General features: G+C 33.1%; 4 protein-coding genes and 1 non-coding gene across 7 annotated transcripts; 2 read left to right on the plus strand and 3 right to left on the minus strand.

The window, feature by feature from the left end:
- The first annotated feature begins 4,199 nt into the window (after positions 1–4,199).
- On the plus strand, positions 4,200–6,156 carry LOC127240489 (two-component response regulator ORR21-like). Its single transcript, XM_051259202.1, has 4 exons — positions 4,200–4,647; positions 4,752–4,828; positions 5,412–5,777; positions 6,054–6,156. Exons 1-4 carry the CDS (start codon positions 4,200–4,202, stop codon positions 6,120–6,122), a joined length of 960 nt encoding a protein of 319 aa, XP_051115159.1. The 3' UTR covers positions 6,123–6,156.
- A 1,507-nt stretch (positions 6,157–7,663) lies between these two features.
- Positions 7,664–10,853, minus strand: LOC127240359 (uncharacterized). 3 transcript variants are annotated; one of them, XM_051258996.1, is made up of 4 exons: positions 10,725–10,853; positions 8,984–10,507; positions 8,712–8,868; positions 7,664–8,023 (listed from the first exon to the last, which is right to left on the minus strand). In XM_051258996.1, exons 2-3 carry the CDS (start codon positions 10,275–10,277, stop codon positions 8,771–8,773), a joined length of 1,392 nt encoding a protein of 463 aa, XP_051114953.1. In that variant the 5' UTR covers positions 10,278–10,507; positions 10,725–10,853; the 3' UTR covers positions 7,664–8,023; positions 8,712–8,770. The 3 variants fall into 3 exon arrangements, with proteins under 3 accessions (XP_051114953.1, XP_051114952.1, XP_051114954.1); XM_051258995.1 differs by lacking the exon at positions 10,725–10,853 and adding an exon at positions 10,597–10,711; XM_051258997.1 differs by lacking the exon at positions 10,725–10,853 and adding an exon at positions 10,597–10,711 and having other exon boundaries at positions 8,712–8,876.
- Positions 10,854–14,687: 3,834 nt separating this feature from the next.
- On the plus strand, positions 14,688–16,401 carry LOC127240360 (geranylgeranyl pyrophosphate synthase, chloroplastic-like). Its single transcript, XM_051258998.1, has 2 exons — positions 14,688–15,523; positions 15,786–16,401. The coding sequence occupies exons 1-2, from the start codon at positions 14,961–14,963 to the stop codon at positions 16,267–16,269; spliced, it is 1,047 nt and encodes a 348-aa protein (XP_051114955.1). The 5' UTR covers positions 14,688–14,960; the 3' UTR covers positions 16,270–16,401.
- Positions 16,402–16,681: 280 nt separating this feature from the next.
- On the minus strand, positions 16,682–16,753 carry TRNAD-GUC (transfer RNA aspartic acid (anticodon GUC)). Its single transcript has one exon. It is a non-coding gene; the product is annotated as a tRNA-Asp (tRNA).
- A 227-nt stretch (positions 16,754–16,980) lies between these two features.
- LOC127240597 (transcription factor AS1-like) lies at positions 16,981–18,576 on the minus strand. The gene has a single exon (XM_051259345.1). The coding sequence runs from the start codon at positions 18,389–18,391 to the stop codon at positions 17,171–17,173; it is 1,221 nt and encodes a 406-aa protein (XP_051115302.1). The 5' UTR covers positions 18,392–18,576; the 3' UTR covers positions 16,981–17,170.
- Between the last annotated feature and the right edge of the window lie 1,387 nt (positions 18,577–19,963).

The following is a 19,963-nucleotide window of genomic DNA, read 5'->3' on the forward strand; positions in this document are numbered from 1 at the left end:
TATTTATAATAAATAATTCTTACATTAAAATATATTCCAACTATTTACCTATTCAAATAATATTTGATAGTGTTTCGTGATGAAAAAAAAAATGTATTTTTACCAATCATCATAAATAATGTTTTTATAATTTTAAATATATTACAAAAATATTACTATTAATTTTTAAATCTAGTGAAAAAATCAATATATTACTCTCAACAAAGGGAGCATTTTAAAAATTATATTTCATTCAATATATATCACATCAAATATTATTTCAATATAAATTTTTATTATTTTAATAAACTCAAATACAAATGCAAATTTTAAGGGAGCATTTGGTTCAGCAGGTCGTAGGGAAGGGTAGAAAATTTAATAGAGGAGAAATGTAGGGAGCGAAACAATTAAAATTGTAATAATATTGTTCTAATTTTATATTATTATTTGATAAAATTAAAAATTACTTGTAAAGTATAGAATCGAAGGATATAAGCATTAAGAGTATTATAGAAAAATAATTAATTACAAAAATTTCAATATAATTCTCTCCCATCTTTAATTAGTTTTGGTTGTTGATTGGATCAATTTTTCACAGTGTCGATCTAATCAGCACATATTTATAAAAAAAAATATAACATATCCGACAACATATGTTAATAAAATATATAATGTATATTTTAACAATACATTATATAATTTCATGGAGAACGACACATTACAATATATATATAACACAATACATATTGTTAAAATTACGATGAAATACTATTATTTCAAGTTAATATGATGATTTTTAGTGAAATCAGTACTCTAATTGTCGCCTGTTTAATTCCTCCAAATTGGAGAGAAAAGGAAATATTGTAGGTGTATTTACTTGTGCAATTTTAGTTTTAAATTTACTTCTTCAATGTTTTTTTTTTTCCTAAAAAAATTATCAAATCAAACTCTTATTTTCATTTATAATATTACATTAAAATTTAATTTTACATTCAAAATATCATATCAAACAACTATTTCAATTCAAAATTTTATTATTCAAAACCAAAAACCAAGAGGGTGTTTAGCAAAGAGTTTTTTTCAAGAGCTTTTAGCAGTTTGACCGGTGAAAGTGTTTGGTAAATTAGTTTTTTTTTTGCAAAAAAAACTAATTTTTGAAAAGCTAACTACTCAGTAGTTCAAATTTTTTTATTCCTTCTTTGCCATTAAAAATTTATTATACATTTTACACAAATATATATATATTTTAATTATTTATTAATTATATTAGAATATTTTATTATATTATAGTTTTACTTTTATAAATTTAAAATAATTAATTTTTATATAAAAATTATTTTAATTGTAAAATATATAAATTTATTAAAATCAACATAAAACAGAAAATATAAATATTAATAATTTATTTTTATATTAAATTTAGATTATATAAATTTTATACTAAAAAAAATTAAACAAATTAAATTTATTGAAAATTATAAATATAAGGAACTAATCAATAATTAACACGATAAATATATTATTTTATATTTTACATCCATTTTTAATAGAAAAAAAAACTATATATATTTTTTAATAAAAATATATTATTTTTTAAATCTAATTATAATAAAAATAAATACTATTTTATAACACTTTTACAATTTTTAATAACTAATAAAAAAAAATTCAAACATTCTAAACTAAAAAAACACAATTGAATATATTAGAAAAAATAAAATAAAATAGAAATGTATTCGACTGTCATTTTACATTTAAACAACTAATATCAAACGGTTGTTTTACCAAACATTTAAATACAAAGAGCTAATCGAATCAGCTAACAGCTAACAACTATTAGCTAATTGTCAAACAACGCCCCAAACCAAAATTCCACGGATAAACACACCCTAATTTTCTCCTTCCCATTAAAAAAATAAAAAAAAAATACATAAATCAAATATCATAAAATTTTCTCCATTTCCCTCGAACCAAACATAGATAAAAGGAAAATATAACTCCCAACAATTTCTATATTACAGTTTGACTTTGGCAGAAAATGCAAAGCTATGCTCACATCAGTTACAAGTTTCTTCTACACATTTTTTCTAATTAAATCTAAATAAATAAATAAATAATTACCACATTGTTTCTTGCCTGACTGAACTTCCTTTCCTTTACTTTCTGTAGTACTATATATATATATATATATGTAATTGTGTTTTATTTTTTTTCAGACCATATAATTCCCCAACCTATAATTGCAGTAGTGATCAGCAGTTTCGTTCTCATATATCATCTTCTGGAGAAAAGGATTTCAAAAATAAAATAAAATAATTTAATTTGGTTTTTGAATTAAATTATTATCAGTTTAAATTTTATAGTAGGATTATTGATCGATCGATCAATGGCATTTCACGATCCAAGGATTGTTTCAGTGCACGTGCTTGTGGTTGATAGTGACATGGATTCTCTTCTCGACACTGCTCGAAAGCTGCAATCTTATCCATTTAAAGGTATTATTAATTAGTATTATATGTTATTAACTATTCTTCTTGTGAGAATTTTATGATTCGACTTAGGATTTCGATTCGATCGCATGTTTTATTTGTGATGAGTTCTTGTTTTTCTTTATGTGTTTTAAAGGTACGTAATATGAACACGGTTGTGTTTGGCCTCCTTTTTTTTTTTTTTTTTTTCATGTGGGAGAATCGGGACATATTATTCATTTGGAATTGCTAGCTTCGTGTTTATATATATATGAATTATATAAAATCATGTATTATATATAATGTTTTTGTAGAGATTTTGAAAAATCGAATAGTAAAAATGAAAGTTTTTTTTTTTTTTTTTTTTCTTTGATGTTGATTTAACAATCGGTTTAGATTTATTTGATTAGGATCATAGGTTGAATTGGCTTTGATCTTTTGCGTTCTTGATTTCGAGTTTCTACATCGAACCTTACTTCAATTTGTGACAAGCTCACTTGCGCAAACTTTTATGTGTGAATTCGGTTATGTTGGGCGACCGTTTGAAGTTTATGTCAGTAACTTTTATGAGTGATTTCGGTTATATTTGCGACGGTTTCGAATTTATTTTGAAAACTTTTATGTATGAATCCGGTTATATTTGTGACGGTTTTGAATTTAGTTTGAAAAATTTTTTATGTATGAATCCGGTTATGTCCGCCATAGTTTGAAAGTAATTATGAGGGGAGTAAAAAAAAAATAAATGAAACCCTTAGAGCCCGACGAATGGAGTATAAAATAAAATTGTTAGTGTAAGCAAACATTTTATATAATATGCATTGTCAATTCTATTTTAGTACAGTGTCTAAAGTAATTATACGTGCTGATTTGGATAATCAATATAATGGTGATAAACTTCAATCAACACCCTAATAGAAGCGTTAATGTATTGTTCATTTATATTTGATGTCTTGATTGAATAAAATCATTTAGTACTGTAACCACAACCGTGTATATATATATATACACGCATATGTTGTCATTGCAGTGACAGCGTTTGAGGATATTTCATGTGCCTATTCGGCAATGTTCGATGGCGACGTTAAGTTTGATGTGGCATTGATCGACATGAACTTGCCTGGATACAAACTCATGCGCGACGCAATCTCCATGGGCATCAATGCCATCAGTTTGTTTCCATAACTCCCTAATTATATATAATAATAAGAGTGTGTTTGGTACACAGAATTGAGAGAAATATAAATGTTGAAAAAAAAAAGTTGAAAAAATAAATTATTTTTATTTCTCTGATTTCATCTTCCTTTCATATAAATGGAGGGAAATGAATGTTCAGTTATTATTTTTAATTTTTTTTATCATTTTTTTTTACTATTTAATTTTTATAAAATTTTAAAATTATATTATTTTAATTTTACAAAAATCACATTAAATTTATTATTCAAGTACTTAATATTTACAACTTTTTTAAAAATTATACTATAATATAATTTTATAAAATATTGTATATAATTTATAATTGTTTTGAAAAGGTCACAAAAAATATTTCTTTATGAATTTTCACAGGTTAAAACTCTATTTTCTCCGATTAATAATTTATTCATCTATTTAGATAGTTGCAATTCTATACTCTACTCTAATTTCAAACCCCCCCTCTAATAATTATTCACTTCTTTTAGTTTCACTTTCAATTCTAATCGATGTTCGACTGATCATTTATTTTTTTTTGTCTTTCTGGACAAACAAATTAAAGTGATGTCTTCATCGAATGCTAAGGATGAGGCGATGGTGAAGATTGCAATAAAAGATGGAGCATTTCTTGTCATAGAAAAACCCATTTCGGAGGGTACCATGAAGTACCTTTGGCAACATGTCCTAAGGGAACAAATCCGAAAAGGTAAAAAAAATAATAATGACCAAATCCGAAAAGCCGAAGATAAAGGTAAAGGTAAAGATAAAGGTAAATGCAAAGGCAAAGGCAAAAGCAAAGGCTCGACTATTATGGTAAAATCGAGTCCATCAAAAAGGTGCAAAGCAACGGATCGTGGAAAACAAACGGCAAAAAACCACGTCGAGCATCACAATATTATTAGCTTCGATGGTTCGGGCCTCAAGTCATCTTTTAGGCCAAAACCATCCGTGGAATGGACTCCGGAACTTCACAAGAAGTTCCTCGAAGCAATTGAACAGCTTGGCAATGACAGTATGATGCTTAATTTCCTTCTAATCAAATTTTTCGATCCCATTTATGGTCTTAAAATCATCCATGGGAATGAATTATGGATTGATATTTTTGTTTTGTACCAGGAAGTTATCCTAAAGAAATTCTTGAACATATGAACGTTCCTGGTCTGACGAGAATGCAAGTTGCGAGTCATCTTCAGGTATGAATATATATATATATATATAGACACATCACGGTTTGTACGGATATATTTAAACGTGTTTTCGAATTCTAGAAATAACAAAATATTGGAATAGAAAATAAGTATTGCATATGATATTTTGAATAGAAAATAAATTTCAATATAATATTTTAAATAAAAATAGTTCTATTTGATGTAATTTTTTCAAAATTTTTTTTTTGATAAATAGTACAAAAATAAATTTGAAAAGATATAAAGATTAAATTTGAATTAAATTATGAGATGTGTGAATTATTGATATGTATGATTAGTAAGTATTTAAAAAAATAAGATCAATTAATAAAGTCAAGTCAATTATATTACTTCGAATTAAAGGTGCATTAAGTAATGCATACCTAAAAACAGAACGAGAGCGAATGTAAATAATAAGTAGCCAAATTTTCTCGAAAATAAGGCTACTATTTTCTTACATTGGATCTTGTTCTATTCTTTTATCCTTATATTATCCGATGTAAGCAAATAATCGACACCACACACGAAGCTTGTCTTGAAATTGATAAATTGATCCAACATTTCTTGTCCAAATTCCGACCATGCGCAGAAATTCCGGCAAGATTCATCAAAGCAAGTGCAAGGTACCGTGGCATCAACAAGTTCTTTGGCGCCGAAGGGGTTGGGATTAGTCCCTCCGGTTATTACAGAAATTTCGGCGCCACACAGTTCAATTGCACCATTCCAAGGCATGGAATCCTTGCCCCCTTCGAGCAACAATGTCTCGACCAACAATGATGTCACAAATCTTCAGACAATGAATCCAGTGGTCGAAAATAATGATCAAGGAATGAATAAGACGGCAGCTGAACCAGCTGCCCCGATGATCCAGCCGGCCTTAGGAGATGCCTTTGACCCCGGTCTTGCCGCCAATTTTGATGATTTTATACCTTTCGGCTATGACTATGGAAGCCAGGTAAACTAAATTAATTAGGGTTTTAATTTGTGACATTAAGGATCGTAAAATAAAATTTTGAATTAAAATAATATAAGGGTGAAGAAAAAAAAAAATAATGTGAAACTAAAATCACTTTCATAAATAAAATGTAATATATAAGTTCTTTCATATGAATATGCATTAGGATCAAATTAGAAATTAAATGGTAGAAAAATCTTGGAGATTTTTTTTTTTTTTTTTCTACCTATTAATTTGTCTCTAATATTTTTATTATCTTATGTTTTTTTGTTGTAGATTGATGATCAAGGGATGGACACTGAAGAAGATCTTGCCAGCTTTTGGGATTTGTGGAATCTAGATTAAGGTTTCAAGAATTGAGGATTTTCTTTTTTATCAAGTGACAACATAAAATGCAAGCTTTAATTGTTCCAACAAAATTTGGCCTTTGAGGATTTAAAAATTGTGTATTGGAATATGCATAATATTTTGTTTCATGTACCTATAATATGAAATGGTTAATTACTTGAAGTGGCTACAATTTACTAAGATAGTTAATAATAATATGCTATAGTGAATTAAATTAAATATTTGCATATTGATGTACTTGACTCATTCAAGAATCAAGAGTAGATTGTTAACTCCGGGCCTGTTTTATAGGGTATTAGGTTTGGTCGGAAGATTATCTAGTGCACACTTTCCGGTAGCGACTGCGGATTCCCACGTAATAAATTGTTAACTCCGGGTCTGGTTTACAAGGTATTAGGTTTGGTTGGAAGTTTATCCAGTGCACATTTTCCGGTAGCGACTGCGGATTCCCATGTAATAAATTGTTAACTCCGGGCCTGGTTTACAAGGTATTAAGTTTGGTTGGAAGTTTATCCAGTGCACACTTTCCGGTAGCGACTGCGGATTCCCACGTAATAAAAGTAAAAAAAAAAAAGAAAAAAAAAAAGAGTAGATTGTTAACTAAGTGATGACTTGATGGTGTGAAATTTTGCTCATATTTTGATGATATGGCCACAAACAAGGCCATCAAGCCATCGAGGCGTTCATCAAAAGTTTTTTAAAATTGTCTTAAAATCATTCATGATGATGAATGGATTAATATTGTTTTGTACGAGGATATTTTCCTAAAAGAATTCTTGAAAAAAATAAAAATGGATGTTTCCGGCCTCACGAGAGTGCAAGGAGCAAGCCATCCGACTCGAGTACGAAGAAGCAAACACACATCACTCTATAGTTATTGTCATTTTCTAAAATGTGTGAGGATGACGAGTAATTAATGACCCGGTTAGGTGAATTTAAAAATAAAAATAAAAATGAGTAATAATTATTAATTTTTTCTTTTATAGTAAAAAAAATACAAAAATATAATAATTTTTTACTTAAAAAGAGAAACGAAAATAATTTTCGATGACAATCCAAAAAGAAAAGTAAGCATAGATTTGAACAACGGAGCAAGTATATATTAACACAATATAATATATATTCTTTTTTTCACTAAAAAAATCAATAATACAATACAAAGTATTATTTAAGGCACCTAATGCATCAATTATATCCATCTAACAATACAAAAAAAAAAAAAAGAACACACCCCATATTTGTCTACCTTTTATATTGAGCAAATTTAGATCTTTTTTTTTTTGTTAGGACTAGCCAAAGCTATGGCTTAAAGGATAAGTTGGAGGCTGAGAGCTTCGCTGATAGACTACATCATTACCAGTAGTTGATATTTAGTATACAAATATATACATATATAAATAATTAAATATCATATATTTATTTTTATTAAAATTTATTTTCTTCTAAGATATATTATATTTAATTAAATATTAAGCATTTATTTTTTAATGGCCAAGACTTATAATCAACAAAGTGGTGTACTAAACAAATAATCTGCTCGTCTAGATAAATCGATCCAATACTTCCTTCTTGTCCGAATAAAAAGCAAAGTATGGAGGCCTAGTCGAGTGAGTTCATATATATGCATCATTTCAAGGCATGGACTAAATCATTTATCACATCTGACAGGATTAAATATCTATCATAAGCTTATCCATTACAGTAAACATGTTTTTCGAAGGTATACTCTTCTATTACAATCTACAGGTCAGAGCAAACCTTGTGCTTGTAAATAGATGCCATTCAGTCTGATCAACCGAGTTCAATAATTGTTGGGAGTTTTTCCGGCGATACATCCTTATCTCTTTTACACGGGAGTCAGCGTCGCTTCAGCATACTAACATCACCTTCTGAGGACCCTGCAGAGTAAATGCACAATGCTCATCACAATTGATGCTGTTACGAATCAATGAGACCATCATATTTATAGTCGATCGCAGGAACTTTGCATTGTTTTTGTCTTTATGACAACAAAATTCTGAGTCTATCCTAAACTTTGAATGGTTGGTCTAAAAATGAGATAAACCACCCAAGCATTAAATCTTTGTATTAGTAAAACTTAATTAAACCTGGCTTGAGCTCAATCGTCGAATAGCTACCTTCATCATTGTATTATTAAGCCATCAAATCAATGTTTTGCTCGACTATGATTCTCTTGTTATAAGCAGCACCTCAAGAATCGTAAAAATCGATAACAAGGTAGAGCAAAGACAAACAGATTTAACCAAAATTGTGCCTCACTTATCACTTTTACGTTCACCAGTACAAAATGTGAAAGACCATAGACATGATGAATTACAATAGAAGTCTAAGAACAATACATAATGAAGTCAATTTTTCAGCACACCAAAAGGCTAAATCGGGGGAAGGCACCAGCGAAAATAAATATCATCAAGGAATCAGCTAACCATTAGAGCAGCTAAGTGTAATGGATCTTAAACAGTCAACAATAGCAACCATGATGGTGTGGTTTGATACACCAGAATAAGGGTCCTCTAACTGAGTTATTCAAATGCAGCAAATGATCAGTAAGGATAGAATAATTACCGGCAAAAAACTATAAGTTCGAGTGGCGTCCAAGCTTCCAGGAAAAGCATTCAGATATTCTAGCCACAATTCCAATATGAATTGATGCTCAACTGCCAGATAAGGCTATCGTTGGGTATTCCAGACTTGACATTCGGCGCAATGGGGATTATAGTGCCTGTGAAACTTTTATGATATTGCAAATCAAGTGGACAGAAAGTTTTTCAACCTTTCCTTGAGAATTGGAGAAAGGAGATTGCAGCTCAATATAACATCAAGGGATTGAACCACACCTTTTCGAACAAGAGTTTGGAAAGCTGTTGATATTCCACGAGACACGATCGCCTTCCTCTCAACATCGTAATTATCCAACAGCATGAATAAAAATTCAAGCAATGTATGTGTAATGTCAATATATCTAGGGATAGAATGCACCATCAGTAAAACAGCCGGCTCGATGTTCATAATACTATCCATTTTTTCATCGAAGAAGAGCCAATCATAAAACAAAGCTAGCTTCAGATTTGCTGCAACATAACTTTGGAAATCTGACTTCAGCAACCAACCTATCACTGCCCATCTGGGGATTATTCCCGAGTGGATAATTTCATTCGATGGATGCACCGAACAACATATAAACCTCACAATATCAACCACTGCACCACTCCTATTGGGTACCGAAAAAAACTTCTGCGCAAACCAACTCTGATAGCGCTTTTGACTACCAAATTTCACATGAGTCAGCAGAAACTTCAACTGTGATTCCATTTGGGGAGTCAACCTAAGCAAAAAATACCATTTTGAAGTCCGTGTGCTATATATCTGGGAGATGTCCACAAATTCAATGACTTTAAAAGTTTTTGGGTTATACAGCAAATCTTTCCAGACAGCACATAACTCAGGTACATTAACCAAATCTTGCAATAGCCTAATAAGATCCCGACCAACCATCAAGCATGAAGAGAAATTCTCCCTCAACACTCTAACACAGAAATCAATCTCCATCCGCCTCAACGGCTCGATGTTTGGAACATTCACCCTGCAATGATCAGCCAGTAGCCTGAGGAACACATACAACGCACCCGTCATAACTACAGGCATTTCTTCTATCAAACATTCCCATTTACTAGAGAAAAGATTGACCATTTCAAAGGAAAGCCACAGATTCTCCTCACCAAAATCGCCACCAACAATCTGCCTCAAAAGGGCCACCAACAAACCATCAAATCCAACGGCTGCTACATTAACCATCTCATGAGTCACTCTTATCAACCGCCTCTTCGCAGAATCAACAAGGCTACCATACAATTCATTCACAACGTTGACAAGCAGTGCAGTGAAATACTCATAACCATCGGTCACGATCCCGTGCAAATGCTTAATGTGAACTTCAGCAGCAATGTTGGTTTCGCATAGAATGCAGTAGAGTATCGCTCTGTTGAGAGCTGAGTATTCTTCAGGAGTTGGGATAGTTAGAGGGAAAGGGGCCTTGAGTTTGGGTTCCAGAGAAGAATAAGCTTCTCTGAGCCTAATTTCCATGGCTGTTTCTGCCTCAAAGGCTGATCTATTTACTAATTTGGACTGCATTTTCCCACCGCTAAGAACCTATATTATCCTACAAACTCGATCGTATGAACCTGCTTCTCTGAGCGGTAGCACGAAGTATATTGATTGAATGCGGTACGTGCCTCCAAAATATCCCGAATTATAGATTTCCCGCCACATACAAGATCCCAATTCTCAGCCTCGGATTCCACCATGTAATGCTGAAACCTTTTTCATCTGTAGATTGTGGCGGAAGTGAACGGACGGCATAGCTGTGCACCGCAGAAGAAACCAAGGCATGAGCAAAAACAATAATATAAGTACACAAAAAAAAAAAAAAAAAAGGAAAATGTAAGGAAACCTGCAGAGATGAGAATAGAAGATCAAATAAACAGTTGAACTCCATTCAATTCAGTAAGAACCCTAAAACACACGCACATTCTTCTCGAAATTGACAGCGGAGTGGAAACCTAGAAAATTTGAACTCACCAGCAATTGTACACCTATCACATTCTTAAAATTCGAATCCGGACATCTTCTGCACCGATCGCCGATCGCCGGAACTGAAGTGAACAGGGAAGAAGACGGCACCTTCAACTTCCAGATTCTTGGGCAACAATTATAATGATTGAATTTTGATCTTTGAATTTTGTTTTGGGCTGGAAATTGGGCTTTAATTTAATTTATTCTATGAACAAAATATAATAATATATTTTTGTCACTAGAGTCTGCAATAACTGACAGGATAAGACAACTCAACAAGAATTTAATACGACATAATTGAATTTGGGTTAATGATTTCAATATTTGATACGTTAATAAACAAGTAGGATTAATATTAATTAATATATTTATTATATATACAAAATAATTTTAATTTAATAATTAATATTAATTTAAATTAAATTTAATTTTAAATAATTCAATTTAAACACATTACATTAAATCCAATAAAAAATAAAGACAACACGAGAAACAATAATTGAATTTCAATTAAGAATTTCGACTTAATTATGTTTCCGGATAAACACGACAATAAATGAGTCAACACGAACCAAACACTATAATAAATTGATCGACACGAACCCGACACAAAAACCGATTTAAATTCACATTTTTTAATTCTTGATCCAAAATAATGCCCCCAAGATGAAATGAAAATGATACAATTTTAATTCACATTTTTTGATGTGATAGTTGAAATATTGTGCCAATTTTTTTTAGATTAACATATACTCCTTCTATCATGGTACAAGAGATTTTTACTTGTTTTAATATTTGAATATTAATTATTATATCAAAATATAGTACAAATTAAGAGGAAAAAACAAAACATATTTTTATTAGTAGTTTATAATACTAATACAATGACAGTTGACATTTGTATAAATTATTATACAAATATAAAAATAAATTTATGACGAAAAAAATAAATATAACTATTTTGACCGGTACGTGGGAGTATTATGTTGTTTTATAACAATACATTTAATAAGGAGAAAAAATATTTTGATCCCATTATACACTATACTAATTAATTTGGTTCAATTAAAAAATAAAATAAAAGAAATCTCTTTTAGTTTCTTTCAAGTAATAATAGTACTCCTTCCCCTTCGTCCCATAACAAAATATTTATTTTTTCGTTTTATTCCGTCACATAACAAATTATTCATTTTTTCTAGTAACTGTATTATCTACCTAACATTACAAATACCCTTACAACTTACAGTATATTACACAAATGTCACTACCTTTATATCACATATACTAATAAGATCATTTTAGTTATTTTTACTTTATTCCTATTACGGCCCAATATAATACTAATATTTTTAAAATTACGTACAAAAACAAATGAATATTTAATTATGGGAATGAGCAGTAATTATTTAATCTCATCATTAGCTTTGAAAAATTGTTGACATGATGACAATTGATATGATAAAATAATAATTCTCCTCGTTCACTTAGGGTGTGTTTGTTTGTGTTTGTTTGGGGGTTTGGATTTTGGATTGGGATTTGAATAGTAAAAATTTTGAATTTGAATAGTTGTATGATGTGATATAAATAGAGTTTGATGTGATGTTTTGAATGTAAAATTGATTTTTAGTATAATATAAAAAATGAAAAATAGGTGTTTGATGTGATGTTTTTGGGGGAAAAAATTGGATGAATAGTAGAAATCCTCCGAAATCCTTCAAACAAACACACCCTTAATAAGTTTATATTTATTTTTTGCATATTATACTTAATATTAAAAATATTTTTATATTTGTATAATATTTTATATAAATATTATTTTATTAATATTATAAAACACTCGTAAAAATATTTTTATCATTCTTCTTTAATTTATGTAACATTTTGATATAATAAAAAAATGAATGTAAATTTTACAAATGAACAGAGAAATTAGTTATTAAGATAAGATAATATTATATATATATATATATATAAATGTGAATGTTATGCAGTAAAAAAACATTTAACTAACACTCAAATGACAATTGAATTGTACTGGCAATTATTATTTTTAATTTAACAATAAAAATATTAAAAATAAATTTTAAAAATATTCCCTCCGTCTCAAACACTCTGCAATATTTGTTTTTTTGGATATGTTTCAAACACTCTGCAATATTTCTAAAATAGAAAATAATTAATTATATTTAAATCTTTATCCTACTCTTTGTCCCCTTACATCATCCAAATAAAAAAATAAATATATATTTCTCTATTCATCATATCACTTAATTTCTAAATTATCATATTTAATATTCCCTCCGTCCCAAATATCGTGCAACATTTGTGTTTGACACGGAAATTTAGGTAGGAAGTATTAAGTGTAGTAATTTGAGATAGTTTGGATATTAAATGATGTGATTGGAGAGACAAATGATTATTTGTTTTTTTATACGAGTGATGTGATGGAATAAAGTGAAGTGTATATTAATATATGTATAAAAATATTATTAATTATTTTTAAATTTGAAAATATTACAGTGAGTTTGGGACAAATAAAAAATAAAATATTGCAAGATGTTTGGGACGAAAGGAGCACTACCTACCTAAAAAATTCGTCCCAAAAATAAATATTGCACATTGTTTGAGAGCGATACAATCAAACCTATATTTGAGTGTGTTTCACTTCTTGACATTGATTGGTTTGAGTATGGTGCACGTGGTTTTTATTTTATTAGTGTCGCCCCCACGCTTCTTCAGCATTTATTAATTCCGTTTCTTTAATTTTGTGGCTTAAAAGCGTTCTCATGCCAAACTTTCATCAAAATTTGATGACACTTACATACATATAATACCATGTCGCATCTCAATATATTTTTTTATTATTCTCGTAGGTTTGGACAAAATTTAAATTTATTATTTCATGATGACAAGACAAATCATTTCAGGTGAATTATAGGTTTCTCCGTTCCTTAACAATCTATTTATTTTTTTATTTTCGTTTGTCTCATAACATTACAAATATTTTTCCAATTTACAATATATTACACAAATGTTATTATTTTTATATCATATAATACTAATAAGGGCAATCTACTATATTTCAATATAATAGAAATATTTCTAAAACTCCATGTAAAAAGTAAATGAATATATAAATATGGGACGGAGGAAATATAACACTCATAATCTTATGGTCATAAGTTCATCCACACACACCATCAGACATTCCTTACGAGATATTGTAAATTTATTTATTGTTTGCATAATATGCTAAACATATTCCATCCATTATTGATATTTTAATATTATGTATGTTTGGTATGAAAAATAAAAAATAAAAAAGTTAAACAGGGAAATAAAAATATTTTTGGAGGTGTTCGTTTTACGAAATAATTTGAAAAGATATATATATTTTTTTATTCAGTCTTTTCGCTTTTCGAATTTTCAAAAACGATTGTAAGAAACCGTCAATCCACCTCTCATCTCCTTCTCTCTCGAATCGACACTATCAAACCGCCGTATCCGACCTCTTATCCAGCTGATGCTATCATCAATAATATTATTTTAAAAATAAATTTAATTGTATATTTATAAAACCTCAATTATTTTTGTTGAAAAGGTGACTTATATAAAACGGTTCAGGTCAGATTCTCAAATTAATTTATAATAATAATAATAATAATAATGAGGAAAATCTCACTCACTCCAAAAACAGCGACAATTACGAAGGGAATATAATTACTAGGGTTTGTTTGTTCCAGATTTAAAATAATTTTGAAATAAAAAATAATGATTCAGTCCCAACCACCTAATATGAACAAAACGCAATATGATAAAGGTTAATTGTATTTGCATTTGTGGCCACAACTATTTCTTTATTACCCCCGACAATTATTATATAAATTAATTATTAATCTACACTTTGCCTTGCCGAAAATGGAATCAACGTACATACAAATACACGTGAGACATACATACATACACACACACATATATATATATACACACATTATACATACAGAGAGCGCCCTATATCTATCTTCTCCCCTCGAGCAGAAATAACCAGCCATCAATGGTGGATTTACCGACTTCCAGTACCTGCAGCCTCTCCGTCCTTGCTCGCTTCTGCAACAAATAAAGGCACACAGCGGCGTAAGTGAGTGAAGGATTTTTTATCATTTACTTTTGTGAATTTTGGAAACTGAATAGGAATTTTGGGGGTTTTGAATTCCGACTGCGATTTGATCTATTCTACCGACAATGAGTGCGGTGGTGAATCCAATTGCGACGTGGTCGCGGTCGATTTCCGGCGGAGGCTTCCGACCGGAGCAATTCAATTTCCTCAAACCCTCGAGGTTTCGCCCTATGTCGATTTCCTCTGCCATAATCGAGGAAACCGTCGCCACCGGGAAACCGCATGCCTTCGATCTCAAAAAGTACATGCTCAACAAGGCGAGCGCCGTGAACGCCGCCTTGGAGGAGGCGGTCCCCGTCAGAGATCCGGTCACGATACACGAATCGATGAGGTACTCGCTTCTCGCCGGGGGGAAACGCGTCCGGCCGATGCTCTGCATCGCCGCCTGCGAGCTGGTCGGCGGTGAGCAGGCCGCCGCCCTCCCGGCCGCCTGTGCGGTGGAGATGATTCACACCATGTCGCTGATGCACGACGACCTCCCCTGTATGGACAACGACGACCTGCGAAGGGGGAAACCGACGAACCACAAGGTGTACGGCGAGGACGTCGCCGTCCTCGCCGGCGACGCACTCCTCGCCTTCGCCTTCGAACATTTGGCGACGGCCACTGAGGACGTCCCTACCAACATGTAGGTACTTCAAAAAGTTAACCTAATTTTTTCTTCAACAGTTGATTACAAGATATGCTGCCATTACTCATTTCTGCTATTTGAACTCTTTCGATTGGCATTAAACTAATCAAATTATAGCTAATACAAGATATGGCAAATTTGTTGCTCCTCGTTGAAACCTACTCCTAGATTCAAATCCAATTCAACAAGTGCTCGATTCATGTTTTGCATTTCAAAATCCACGAGCTCATGTTGAGTCATTCAATATACATTGCTGCAGGGTAGTATCCGCCATTGGTGAGTTGTCAAGGTGCATTGGTGCAGAGGGATTGGTGGCAGGGCAAGTGGTGGACATATGTTCGGAGGGGATTTCGGAGGTGGGGCTGGAGCTTCTAGAGTTCATCCACCTCCACAAGACGGCGGCGCTGCTGGAAGGTTCAGTGGTGTTGGGCGCCATATTGGGAGGTGCGACAGAGTCGGAAGTGGAGCGGCTGAGGAAATTCGCGAGGTGCATCGGGCTGCTGTTCCAGGTGGTGGACGACATCCTAGACGTGACCAAGTGCTCGGAGGAGCTGGGGAAGACGGCCGGGAAGGATCTGGTGGCGGACAAGACGACATACCCGAAGCTGATCGGGATTGAGAAGTCGAGAGAATTTGCAGAGCAGCTGAAGAGGGAGGCTAAAGAGCAGCTGGAGGGGTTTGATCCAGGTAAAGCAGCTCCATTGCTGGCCTTGGCTGATTACATTGCTTCTAGGGATAATTGATGCTTTCATTGCAAGTTTAACTCAACTATTTATGCTTATGTTGCTTTTGTATCTGCCCTTCCTTGAAAATTAGAAGAATATGACCTATTACTTTTTCTATCCTAAGAAATATCATATTTACTGTTCTGCCCATTTGATCGGCTAGATAAAAATAAAAATTTGAAATAAGTAGTATTTTTTTATTATTGAAAAATAAGAATAAATTTAAATGATAAAAATAAATATGGATGAAAGAAAATATTAGTTTATTGTATATATAAAATGAGCATGAGACTGGGCCATGATTCTTCTACAAATACTAGTGTAATAAAAATGAATGAATGAATGAAATATGGGCATTCTGTCCTCACGTCACGTGACATAGACCCTTGCTAGGAAGAAATTAATAATAAATTGAAAAATGAAAAAATGTCGCCGTTGCCGGGGATCGAACCCGGGTCTCCCGCGTGACAGGCGGGGATACTCACCACTATACTACAACGACTTAGATGTCAAGTGCTGTAAGTAAGATCAATAAAAACATTATTTAAATTAATATATTTGAGAATGGAATCTGCCTAGTTTCAAATGAAAACTAGCTATCCTATAACGGAGCAAGTAGTAGCCTCCAATGTACATAAAAAAAAAAAATTAAAAAACATGCTTGATGCTATTGCTATATAACTGACCAAAAGTTGCATTGCATTGGAATTGAATTGATAGAATAGAATATATGGGCAGGGCAGGCAAATTTGTAAGTGCAAAGAGATTGGGTAGCAATATCATTAATAATTGTAAGGCTTGAGTTTGTGTGTTTAATTTGCTCCCTCTTTCCCAACCCTTTCTTTCACATTTCTTTCTTCTTTCACAGTTGATAGTTTGAATGTTGAATGTTCATAGCACATAGGTAGCTGGGTTGGGGTTATATTGGTGGGCGGTCAGATATAGATGCAGATACAGATAGAGATAGAGATGCAGGTGCAGAGCAGCCATGGCCGCCGTGGGCCCCCACCTGGTCCAGGACCTTCCCCAGCTTCACGTGATTGCTGCACCAGGCCTCCATTAGCTTTGCCTCTTTGGCCTCCGCTTCCCTCTGCACCGCCTTCATCTGCTCCCGGTATTCCCCTTCCAGCCGGCTAATGTACGACGCCTCCTCTTCCCGGAGCCGCCGAATCGCCGCCTCTGTTTCCTCCTTCTTCTCCTTCCGCCGCCGCGCCTTCTCCGACTCTAGCTGCTGCTCCAGACGGGTAAGCCGCCACGTCGCCTCCTTCTTGTGGCGGAGCCACGTTTCCCGGCCTTCTTCCAGCTCCTTGCAGTGCTGGATTAGGAGGCTCAGCTGTTGCTGGAACGGAATCAGCCGGCACGGCGGCTCCGGGTCGAGGACCGCCGGCTCCGATGGGGAGAGAGTTAGGCTTACGGAGGGGGACGGCGTCGAGGAGGAGGATGTGGTAGTGGTTAACGACGACGCCGTTTTGGGAGGAGTGGTGTTTAAATTCATCCACGGCAGGAGCGAGGCGGCGGCGCAGTTCGACGGCTCCGAGCCGAGGGAGAGAACAGGCGGCGGCGGAGGAGGCGGAGGCGGTGGCGGTTCGGGGACGGGGAGAGGAATTCCGGCGCCGGGGAGAATCACCGCCGCAGCAGGGGACTGAAAGCTGAACATCTTAGGCTGGACGTACTTCTCGGCGAAGGTCTCAAGGATGTGGTCGTACTTCCCCTGCGCGGCGCTCTCGGAGGACGATCCGGCGGCGGCGGCGGCGGTTCCCGGCGCGGCGGCGTAATCGATCTGATTCGTCTTTCTGGACTTGTGCTGCTCCGCCTTGAGCTGCTTCTCCTTGAAAACCTCCCACCACTTTCCGAGTCGCTTGGCGGTCCGGCCGGGGACCTCGGCGGCGATCTTCTTCCACTTGTTGCCGTACCTTGCCTGCAAGGAGATGACGAGGCTCTGCTCCTCCGGCGTGAGGGAGCCTTTCTTAATCCCAGGCTTGAGGTAATTCTTCCATCTCTCCAGACACGATTTAGGATCTCGATCTAGGGTTTTCCCCATCCTCTGCGAGATTAGGTTCCATTCCTTGGGGCCGTACTGCTTCACGTATGCGCGGAGTAGCGCGTCTTCTTCCGGCTGCCACCGTTGCCGCTCCTTCATATCAACAACAACAACAAATCCGCCATTACTACTGCTACTGCTACTGTTTCTTCTAATGAAATTACTCCTCCTCAACCTCAAGGAGGTGAAATCGGATAGGGATTACTGTGCTTCAACTGTTTTGGCTCGAGGAGGAGGATAGGGAAGACGAGGGATGGGTGGGTAGGCTGCAGGGGAGGGGAGGGAGGGGAGGAACTGTATATATACCCGGGGTGGGCTGGGTAGGGTAGGGATAAGGGGTGGGTGGGGGACTGAGTCTGAGTCTGAGTCTGAGTGTGAATCCCACTCTATACTATTTCTGTCGTTTTCCTTGGGGGTTTTTCCCTGCGCGTGTGTTTCACCTTCCAATCATTAATGAAACCCTCCCCCTCTCTCTTTTATATGTATATATATTTTTTTATATTACCAGTTCTTATGCCGCCAAATCTCTTCCCCCTTTTAAAAATTTTCTACCTAATTTGTAATTTAAAATACATATTTTTTTAAAAAAATTATATATTTTAATTTCATCTACATTTTAATTATATTAATTAATTATTTTAATTTTAATTTTAAATTATTTTTATTATATAATAATTATTTTCACTAATATATTCTTAATTATTTATAATTATATACCTTTTGAATTTCTTTGTCTACTGTAAATTGGACATTATAGTTGAGACCAAGAAAGTAATATTTTATCCGTCCTAAAACTATAGTTTGGGTTGAGTTTGATACAAAATTTAAAAAATATTGATATTATATTGGCAGTAAGTAAAAAGTACGGGTAAAAAACTTTTTTGGCCTTGTGAGTATATTAATGTAAAAAGTAGTAGCAATTGTGTAATAATAATGAAAAAGTAAGAGTGATTTTACAGTAATATGGTTATTTATGGAAATAAAGCTATTGCTTTTGGACGGACAAAAATGGTAAATAAAACTATTGTATTGGAACGGAGGATTAACAATTTTATCGTTTTTAATGAAAACAAATTTTCAGAAAATTTTATTAAAATTGTCTTTGAAATTATATTTACAATTCACCGATCTAAAAGTAGGACGTTTTTTAAAAAATATAAACTATTACTCTTCGAAATCTAGCCCATAATTCACACAGACTAATAGTAAAAAATATGTAAATTGATAATTTTATATACTCCCTCCTCCGTCTCATAAATAAATATTCATTTTTTTAGATGTAGTTTTAGAAATATTAATAGTATATTGAGATATAGTAGAAATAAAGTGAAAACGACTAAAATAACCTTATTAATATATGTGATACAAAGGTAATGATATTTATGTAATATATTGTAAGTTGTAAGGATATTTGTAAAAAAAAAAAAATATTTGATTATGGGACGGACTAAAATAAAAAAATAAATAATTTATTATGAGACAGTATATATAATTGAGCTATTTAATTTTAAAATGAAACACAATTACACAGTAATGAAACCATTGATATGTCAGAACAAAAATACTGAAGATATCTTTATTTGTATTTTAGATTATTTTTAAAATTATAAATTAAATATATATTTAAAATATTTGAAGCTGTAAAAATTGATACAAAATACAGATAACACA

The sequence above is a fragment of the Andrographis paniculata genome, unplaced genomic scaffold, assembly GCF_009805555.1.
Source record: "Andrographis paniculata isolate CXL003 unplaced genomic scaffold, ASM980555v1 Contig79END, whole genome shotgun sequence".
Taxonomy (NCBI): Eukaryota; Viridiplantae; Streptophyta; class Magnoliopsida; order Lamiales; family Acanthaceae; genus Andrographis; species Andrographis paniculata.

Coding starts and splice junctions, on each gene's coding strand:
- LOC127240597 (XM_051259345.1), bottom strand. CDS start 18,391: ATGAAGGAGCGGCAACGGTGGCAGCCGGAAGAAGACGCGCTACTCCGC.
- LOC127240489 (XM_051259202.1), top strand. CDS start 4,200: ATGTCTTCATCGAATGCTAAGGATGAGGCGATGGTGAAGATTGCAATA. Junction 4,648..4,751: donor TGAACAGCTTGGCAATGACA/GTATGATGCTTA, acceptor GTTTTGTACCAG/GAAGTTATCCTAAAGAAATT. Junction 4,829..5,411: donor AAGTTGCGAGTCATCTTCAG/GTATGAATATAT, acceptor GACCATGCGCAG/AAATTCCGGCAAGATTCATC.
- LOC127240360 (XM_051258998.1), top strand. CDS start 14,961: ATGAGTGCGGTGGTGAATCCAATTGCGACGTGGTCGCGGTCGATTTCC. Junction 15,524..15,785: donor GAGGACGTCCCTACCAACAT/GTAGGTACTTCA, acceptor ACATTGCTGCAG/GGTAGTATCCGCCATTGGTG.
- LOC127240359 (XM_051258996.1), bottom strand. CDS start 10,277: ATGCAGTCCAAATTAGTAAATAGATCAGCCTTTGAGGCAGAAACAGCC. Junction 8,869..8,983: donor CCAAACTCTTGTTCGAAAAG/GTGTGGTTCAAT, acceptor AAAGTTTCACAG/GCACTATAATCCCCATTGCG.